The sequence below is a fragment of the Lotus japonicus genome, chromosome 6 (assembly GCF_012489685.1).
Source record: "Lotus japonicus ecotype B-129 chromosome 6, LjGifu_v1.2".
Lineage (NCBI taxonomy): Eukaryota > Viridiplantae > Streptophyta > Magnoliopsida > Fabales > Fabaceae > Lotus > Lotus japonicus.
Genome location: NC_080046.1, coordinates 9518335 through 9527498, shown reverse-complemented (window position 1 = coordinate 9527498; position 9164 = coordinate 9518335). Strand labels below are relative to the sequence as shown.

General features: G+C 42.9%; 2 protein-coding genes across 2 annotated transcripts; both read left to right on the top strand.

The window, feature by feature from the left end:
- Nucleotides 1-244: 244 nt before the first annotated feature.
- On the top strand, nt 245-1024 carry LOC130724858 (uncharacterized). Its single transcript, XM_057576127.1, has one exon. It carries the CDS (start codon nt 245-247, stop codon nt 1022-1024), a length of 780 nt encoding a protein of 259 aa, XP_057432110.1.
- A 2600-nt stretch (nt 1025-3624) lies between these two features.
- LOC130724857 (uncharacterized) lies at nt 3625-6750 on the top strand. The gene is made up of 4 exons (XM_057576126.1): nt 3625-4056; nt 4147-4282; nt 5169-6065; nt 6164-6750. Exons 1-4 carry the CDS (start codon nt 3625-3627, stop codon nt 6748-6750), a joined length of 2052 nt encoding a protein of 683 aa, XP_057432109.1.
- The last annotated feature ends 2414 nt before the right edge of the window (nt 6751-9164 follow it).

The window sequence follows — 9164 nt, the reverse complement described above, 5'->3', positions numbered from 1 at the left end:
AAGCCATCAAGCAACAAGTTGATGATAGTAACCACGAGATGGTTAATATGCTATCTCGACAGATGGGGGAAATTATTAACCCTTTGATTCAAAACACTAATGCCAATAACCAACAGTTAGCCCAACAAATGGGGCGTTTGGCTACGGTGTTAGGAACCCAAGTCGAAGTTGCGCCTTTGCCAGGGATTGACCAATCCCGCCTGTCGCAATTCCTGCGCGTGGTCCAGTGCCACCGCTTCCAAACATGGTGCAAGACCCTTTGTTTGGAGAAAATGACGGTGTGCAACAACAACCCCAGAACCTGTACATGGTGAACAGGAATGAGCACGCTGATGGAGTTTTGGAAAGAATTCGACACCAGAATGCTGGGGGGCAGCAAAATGTTGCAGCCGTGGTCGAACAATTGTTAAACCAACATGATTTTAATGTGGGTTTTACGAATAGACCCCATTTTGTCTCAGCCTTTACTGAAGAGGTTCTCGAAGCAGAGCTTCCTCGAGGATGGAAAGTCCCTAAGTTTACTAAATTCTCAGGAGACTCTGGAGAGTCTACTGTTGAACATGTAGCTAGGTATCAAATTGAAGCTGGGGATTTAGCCATCAATGAGAATTTGAAGATGAAATACTTCCCTAGTTCTCTAACTAAGAACACATTCACATGGTTCACAACCCTTGCCCCAAGGTCAGTTCACACGTGGGCTCAATTGGAAAGAATCTTCCATGAGCAATTCTTTAGGGGAGAGTGTAAGGTGAGCCTGAAGGACCTGGCAAGTGTCAAGAGGAAAACGGCTGAGTCCATAGACGATTATCTGAACAGGTTCACGATGCTGAAATCTCGATGCTTCACTCACGTCCTAGAGCATGAGCTGTTTATCTTGGCCGCATGCGGCTTGGAATATTCTATTAGGAAGAAACTCGACACGCAATACATTCGAGATATGTCACAACTTGCAGACAGGGTGAGGCACGTCGAGTTATCAAAAGCTGAAAAGTCTGACGAAAAGGCTAAGACTACCAACAAGTAGCCAAAGAAGGAGAAAGTAGCATATATCGACACCGAACCGGTGTGCCGAAGTCCATGGGTTTATCACGAAACCTCTCCTGATGTCGATATTAACGATATCAACTTGGCTGAGCTCCAGCCAAGAGGTCCCTATGTTTGTAAAACATTAAAACCTTATGAAAATAAGGTTGGAGAAGAATCTCCTAAGGAGAGCACTCTTGCTGTGAAAACTTATACTTTTGATGTAACCAAATGTGATGCAATTTATGATATACTTGTGTCTGATGGTTTAATTGTGGTCCTTAAAGACCAAAAACTTCCTTCTCTTGAACAGAAGAAAGGAAAAAAGTACTGCAAATACCATAACTTTTTTGGTCACTGGACCTCACAGTGTGTTCGTTTCATGGATCTTGTTCAGGGAGCGCTGGATTCTGGAAGGCTCAAGTACGATGAGAAAGCCAAAGGCCAGATGAAGATTGATTCTAATCCGCTACAAACAGCTGAAGCCAACTACGTGGAACCACTCCACATTTCCATGGTTTATATCTCTGAAAGGCTCGACTTGGGATTAAAACTTGGGGAACCGGAGGATAAAGATGTGGCAGTCGAGGAACCAGAAATTGAAGAAGATGTGAGCCTAGACGAAGTTTATCCTAAAGCTGGAGAGACTCTTGTCGAATTATTATCTCGAAGCAAAGACGGAGAGAGAGAAGTCATGATGTGCCCTAGATCCAGCGTTGTGTTCGATAAGTCAGCAGCTAAGGCTTATCAGGATTCTGAGATGAAGAAACATTACCAAAGGAAGGTGCCTATTGCCAGGATACTCAAATACCCTCATGAAGAGTTGGAAGAGGTTTCCCAGGGACATCATGGTCATAAGGGCCAAGATCCGAAAGGAAAGGACAAGTCCTACGTCCCCAATGCTGGTTTTCCCGGAAACCAATGGTTTAGGCCAGCACCTCCCAAGCCAAAGCCACGCCAGAAGTGGCAAAATATCGACATAGGTCAAGGATCCTCCTACGTCAACAATTTGCTGGTGTCGCGAAATTACTCCTATGGCTCTAAGAATTACTATGCTCTAGAACAGATGACCAGAACTCAATTTCGACGTTTCTTGAGAAAAATAAAAGCTGAAAGAGAGGGGTGGTAAATTCCGCTCGCTTTGGGACATAAAGCCTGAAGATAATCCAGATGACAAGCCAAGTGTGGCATCGATCATCAACCAACTCGATCACGCTATCAAGCAGGGGATGACTATGCCAAACCCTGTCAAAGAAAAAGCAAAAGTGGTAGCTGAAGATGAGGACGAAGATATGCTAAAGGACTTCGACGACAGTGACGGAGAAGACCTCAACATTATATGTGTAGTATCTATCTTGCCTACTGATTTCGATAGAATATCAGAAGTCACTGAGAGCGACGAGGATTATTATGTCGAAGAGGAAGCTGATGACAATCCCTTGCGCTACTATGTAATGCAGAAGGGTGTAGTCGAAGACGAGAAAGCTATTTCCTAGAGACCCTCAGAACACATGAAGAGCCATTTGAAGCCCTTGTTTGTATGGGCCAAAGTCAAGGAAAAGGGAGTCAACAAGGTTCTAGTTGACGGTGGAGCTGCAATTAACCTGATGCCCAGGTTCATGCTTAAGAAACTGGGCAAAACTGAGGCAGACCTGATTCCTCATGACATGGTCTTGTCAGACTACGAAGGAAAGATGAGCACCTCCATGGGGGCAATCATGCTGAACATAACAGTGGGAACAGTAGGCAGGTCGACCCTCTTCATTGTTGTGCCTTCTAAGGCCAACTACAACTTGCTGCTGGGAAGGGAGTGAATCCATGGCGTAGGGGCGGTGCCTTCTACCTTGCATCAAAGGATCTCCATTTGGAAAGCAGATGGGGTGGTCGAGAATGTGCAAGCAGACCAAAGCTACTGCCTGGCAGAGGCAGGTTATGTCGACAAGAAGAAATTTGAAAAGAATCTGGCCACAATTGCTCCTCTAGACACAGTGGCCAATCAGTATTTTAACCCTTACTCAGAATACTATGTGACCTTAGACCCCATTCGAGGATTGCACCTCAATGAGTCATGCAAAGCTGATGCCATGAATGGATGGCAGAGTGAGGAAGATGAAAGTGCTGCCAAGGAAGTGGCAAAACCACAAAATGATGATTAATTCGAGCTTAGCTCGAATTTCGGCTTACGCGGCCGAAAACAAGGTAAAAACGGCTTTAGAGGCCGACATAATGGCTGAAGATGCAGCCATCAAAAGAGATATTGACGCTTCAATCTTGCCTGTCGAGATGTTGATTCAAGATGATGCAAAAGCAATAGAAGATAACTTGTGTTTGGAAGATAAACAAGGTGATGAAGCCATAGAAGATCTTCGCAATCAAAGGCTAGATTGCATCTACGATGATGGCCCATTAGTTTTCGAAAAGCCGCTAATAGATGTCGCCAAAAAGATGGAGGCTCAGGATCCTTTGGAGGAAGTGGATTTGGGTGATGGGTCGAAGAAGAGGCCAACCTACATTAGTGCTCTTATTGATCTAGAACTTAAGGACAGGATGATGGACTTACTCAAGGAATTCAAAGATTGTTTTGCTTGAGATTACAATGAAATGCCTGGACTCAGTCGAGAATTGGTGGAGTTACAACTACCAGTCAAAGAAGACAAGAAACCAGTGAAGCAGTTGCCCAGAAGATTTCACCCAGATGTCTTGGTAAAGATCAAAGAAGAAATCGAAAGGCTCCTATGGTGCAAGTTCATCAGAACAGCCAGATATGTTGACTGGTTGGCCAACGTGGTCCCAGTGATTAAGAAGAATGGCAAAATGAGGGTTTGTATCGACTTTCGAGATTTGAATGCTGCCACTCCCAAGGATGAGTATCACATGCCCATTGCTGAGATGATGGTCGATTCAGTAGCTGGCCATGAGTATTTGAGCTTGTTAGATGGCTATTCTGGTTACAACCAAATTCTCATCGCAAAAGAAGACGTGTCGAAGACAGCTTTTCGATGTCCTTGTGCCTTCGGGACATATGAGTGGGTGGTCATGCCATTTGGGTTGAAAAACGCTGGCGCGACCTACCAAAGGGTAATGAATACTATTTTTCATGACTTCATTGAAACTTTTATGCAGGTTTATATTGATGACATAGTGGTGAAATCTCCATCGAGGGATGACCACCTATTGCATTTAAGAAGATCCTTTGAGAGGATGAGGAAACATGGTTTCAAAATGAACCCCCTTAAGTGTGCTTTTGGTGTGATTGCAGGTGATTTTTTGGGCTTTGTGGTGCACAAAAAGGGCATCGAGATCAACAAGAACAAAGCCAAAGCTATCTCGACTCAAGTCTGCCAACTAGCAAGAAGCAGCTGCAGTCATTGCTGGGAAAAATCAACTTTCTTAGAAGATTCATCGTCAACCTCAGTGAGAAGAACAAGGCATTTTCCTCGCTTCTTCGACTCAAGAATGAAGAAACGTTCCGGTGGGAAGCAAAGCACCAGAAAGCCTTCGACGAGCTCAAGAGATACTTGTCAAGCCCTCCAGTGATGATTTCACCTATAAAAGGAAAACCAATGAGGTTGTACATCTCAGCAACAGATGAAACCATCGGAAACATGCTAGCTTAAGAGGATGAAAATGGCATCGAAAGAGCCATATTTTATTTAAGTCGCGTTTTGAATGATGCGGAAACTCGATACACCATAATCGAGAAACTGTGTTTATGTTTGTATTTCTCTTGAACGAAGTTGAAATATTATATAAAGCCAATCGATGTAATGGTTTTTTCTCATTATGACATAATAAAACACATGTTATCCAAACCCATCTTGCATAGTCGAATTGGTAAATGGACTTTAGCCCTAATCGAATATTCACTCACTTATGTCCCTTTGAAAGCAGTCAAGGGACAAGTTGTAGCGGACTTCCTGGTAGAACACACTCTACCCAAAGAAGTTATAACTTACGTAGGAATTCAACCTTGGAAGCTGTTTTTCGACGGCTCAAGCCATAAGAAAGGATCAGGGATTGGATGCTTATAATATCCCCGCGAGCCATCACCACTAAGTTCATGTTTAGGATTTGAGAGAATTGCTCTAATAACGAAACTGAATATGAGGCTTTGATCTCTGGCCTCGAGATCTTATTGTCTTTAGGGGCCAAAAACGGGGCCAAAAACGTCATTGTAAAAGGCGACTCTGAATTGGTAATAAAACAACTTACCAAGGAATATAAGTGTGTTAGCGAGAACCTGGCGAAATATTACGTGAAAGCAACAAGCTTGTTGGCCAAATTCGACCATGCAGGGGTCATCCACATACCTAGGATAAACAACCAAGAAGCTAATGAATTGGCACAAATCGCTTCTGGGTACATGGTGGATAAAGATAGGTTGGAAGAATTAATCAAAGTCAAAGAGAAGTTGAATCCGTCAGATCTTGACATCTTAACTATCGATAATATGGTGCCCAATGACTGGAGGAAGCCAATTGTCGAGTATTTGCAAAACCCTGTAGGAACAACTGACAGGAAAGTCAAATACAGGGCTTTAAGCTATGTCATTATAGGCAATGAGTTATTCAAGAAAAATGCAGATGGTACTTTGTTGAAATTCATAAGCGAGGATGACGAATTTGTGGCAATTTCAATTGTGCATGATGGTCTATGTGGCGCTCATCAAGCAGGAATCAAAATGAAGTGGTTATTATTCCGACAAGGGATGTATTGGCCTACTATCATGAAGGACTGCATCGAATACGCAAAAGGGTGCCAAGATTGTCAAAAGCACGCAGGGATCCGGCATATGCCAGCCAGTGAATTGCATTCAATAATCAAGCCATGGCCATTTAGAGGGTGGGCTTTGGATTTAATTGGTGAGATCAACCCATCTTCATCGAGGCAACACAAGTACATAATAGTGGCTATAGACTATTTCACTAAGTGGGTAGAACCCATCCCGTTACAAAATGTTACCCAGTATATAGTGATCGATTTTATACAGAATCACATTGTGTATCGTTTTGGCTTGCCTCAGACACTTACCACAGATCAAGGTACAATATTTGTAGGTCGAAAAGTGGCATCTTTCGCAGAATCTTGGGGCATAAAACTCTTAACCTCAACCCCTTATTATGCCCAAGCAAATGGTTAGGTGGAAGCAGCCAACAAAACCCTGATCAGTCTGATGAAAAAGCATGTGGGTCGAAAACCCAAAGTTGGCATGAAACCTTAGGCCAAATGCTTTGGGCTTATCGAAATTCACCTAGGGAAGCCAAGGGGGCAACACCGTTTCGACTAGCATATGGTCAGGAAGTAGTGCTGCCAGCAGAAGTGTACTTACAGTCTTGTAGAATTCAAAGACAAGAAGAAATCCCTAGTGAAGACTACTGGAATATGATGTTTGACGAACTGGTTGATCTCGACGAAGAAAGATTATTGGCCTTAGACTTTTTGACCAGACAAAAGGATCGCATCGCAAAGGCTTACAATAAAAAGGTTAGAGCTAGATCTTTTATTGTTGGTGATTACGTTTGGAAAGTTATATTGTCATTGGATAAAAAAGACAAAAGTTATGGCAAATGGGCCCCAAATTGGGAAGGCCCCTTCAGAGTCAAAAAAGCACTCTCTAACAACGCTTATTCGATTAAAGAATTAGGAGGTCAATGTCGACGTATAACGATAAATGGAAAGTACTTGAAAGAGTATAAGTCAATGTTGCACGAAATCAAAATTCAATAGCCAAACTCGACAAAACTAGACCAAACTAAATGTTTTATTAATTAATGTGACGTTACAAGAGGTATGAAAAAATTAAAAAGGGGGTGCTCTCTTGATCAAATTATAGCGTATCCTCAAAGGTACTATAAGATTGTCCACGCCTTCCCTTTGGTCTGCAAGGGAGAACTTCTCCAGTGGAAGATTGGACTCCTCGAAAAAAGCGTCTATAATCTTCCGGGCCAGGCTTCTTCGTTCTTCCTCCTCATCTGGATCCAGCTGGTCCAGAGCAGCTTCCAGGTCATTGAGCTCCTCCATCTTCTCTTCAATTTGGTGCTTAGCAAAATACGCTTGCATGTCGAGTTCTGTGCGCCGCTGGAACAAGGAAGTCGCCTCAGTCAAAAACTCCAAGAATTGTTGGAGTGGAGCTCTCAGAGGGGCAATGATCCTCCTCTGCAGCAGTTGGGTGACAAGCTCCATGATTTCCTCAACACGAGAAGAGGACATGGAGAAGAAAAGGTTTTCATCAAAGGCCAGTGAGCGAATCCTGTTGAGAATGGAGCGAGTGGAGGCCATTGTTGCAAGACTTGAGAGGAATCGAAGATCACAGAAGAAAAAGAAGGCTTTGGAGGAGTTATGGTTGAAGCGAGAAAGAAACGCAGGCATTTATAGCAACTGTAACAAAGAACGAAGTTAATGCATGGCAATCAGTTATTAGATCCTACCCTGTTGCCGCAAGCCACGTAGGCCATCACTGCAAGAATAGGGAGTCGTTCCACCTTTAGTGAGTGTTAAAAAAATGTGGTAAAAACCGCAATAAAGTACTTTATTTCCAAGGAGTCAAGCAACGACTCAGAAGAAGGAATGCTGGAACGCTTTAGACGGTGCAAGAATGATCAGTTATGTCGAAAATATGGGCATAACAAAAGGCATGTGGCAAACAGAAATTACTTGGCAATACATGTCATGTTTAAACAATTCAAAATTAGGATTCAGAAGCCATAATGTCGAGATTGGCATTGTCAACATAAAAGATTGTTAGTTACAAAAGGTGGCAACAAAAGGCCATTCACAGTCATCATAACAAAATAGGCCAACACATGGCTAATGAAAGGAAATAAAAGCCTTAGAGTCTAGACTTGAAGGAGTTGAGCTGGTCATCAAAAGCAGCAATCCTGGTCTCAAGACCACTCTTAGTCAGTTTGTCAGCTTTAACCTCTTTGGCAAGCGTCTTTGTCGAAACAATCACTGCTTTGGAACTGCGACCAAGCTCGCTTAAACGATCATTCACAGAGGGGCTCTCCTTGACTAAGGAAGCCTTTTGCTCCTCCAGCTTGGTCATTTCCCTTCTAAGCTCGTCGAGCTTAACATCAATGCTGGAGAGGTCAACTGCTATAACTGCTTTCCTGGCACTCAATCTGACAAATTCATCCTTCACCGTCACGATCTGGGCCTTGCCATAAGAAATTCGAGCCTCCTTGGTTCTTATAACTTGGTCCACACTCCTGTCCTGATCAAAAGCAGCCAAGGCATCAATCAAAAATGTTTGCAGTTCAGTAAGGACAGTGGCCTGGGTGGGAGCAAGTTGTTGGCTGAGCAAGAAAGTAAGCAGCTCCTTGACAGCATGACTGGCTTGGGAATCAGCTTGAACTCGACTGAGGAAACCTTCATCAAAGACAGAGGCCTTGAGCTGGCCCAAGCTCTCCTCGATTTGTTGAGTGTTGGCCCCTCCACTAGACTGAGCAGTTTCAGCAGCGGCATCAGCTTGGCGAGGTGGGGAGTCTATCTCCAAAGTGTCATCAAGGAAGCCCTGAAGAGCAGCAAGGGGGTCTGCGTCGAAAAGAGTGTCAAGCTTCTCGCTAGACACATGAGAAGAAGATCTGGTCCGTGAGGAAGCAGAACCCTCTTTAGCTTGGGGCGAGGGCCCAGCAGCAGCAGAATCCTGCTCAAGCTCTTAAGGAATGTCTCAAAATCTAGAAGAGCAAATGAATAACGTTTAAGTTATAGAGCAAAAGTAGTCCCGTTCAAGAATATTGTAAATCATTAACAACTTAAACTTTGTTCGGCTAGTACACTACAACATTTTTTTATTCTTGAAACAGTTAAAAACCGTAACAATAGACCTAAAAAATGTTTCCTAAACTTTACACAATAGTTTTCAACGGGTTCATGTTATAGTGTGACATATTCTCTTTAGTAACAATTTCTAGTATTATATTGCAATATTGTGAGAAAATGTAATCGATTGAGAAACAATTGTCACGTATCTTAAAAAACAATTATTACGTAATAACTGGTTTCTATTGTGAGAAAATGCATGGACTTGTTCTTGATGCTTCGTTAGGCAACATCTTTTGCCCATTGCATAAATCAGTGTTAAAAAAAAGTGAAAAATGTTATAGTGAATACAAATTCCACTTACAAATTTCACTTATTAT

Bases quoted from the DNA above. Each gene is read 5' to 3' on its own strand.
- LOC130724858 (XM_057576127.1), top strand. From the start codon at position 245: ATGGTGCAAGACCCTTTGTTTGGAGAAAATGACGGTGTGCAACAACAA.
- LOC130724857 (XM_057576126.1), top strand. From the start codon at position 3,625: ATGCCTGGACTCAGTCGAGAATTGGTGGAGTTACAACTACCAGTCAAA. The intron at 4,057-4,146 runs GTCATGCCATTT...ACTTTTATGCAG, and splicing joins TCGGGACATATGAGTGGGTG to GTTTATATTGATGACATAGT. The intron at 6,066-6,163 runs GTACAATATTTG...GCAAATGGTTAG, and splicing joins GACACTTACCACAGATCAAG to GTGGAAGCAGCCAACAAAAC.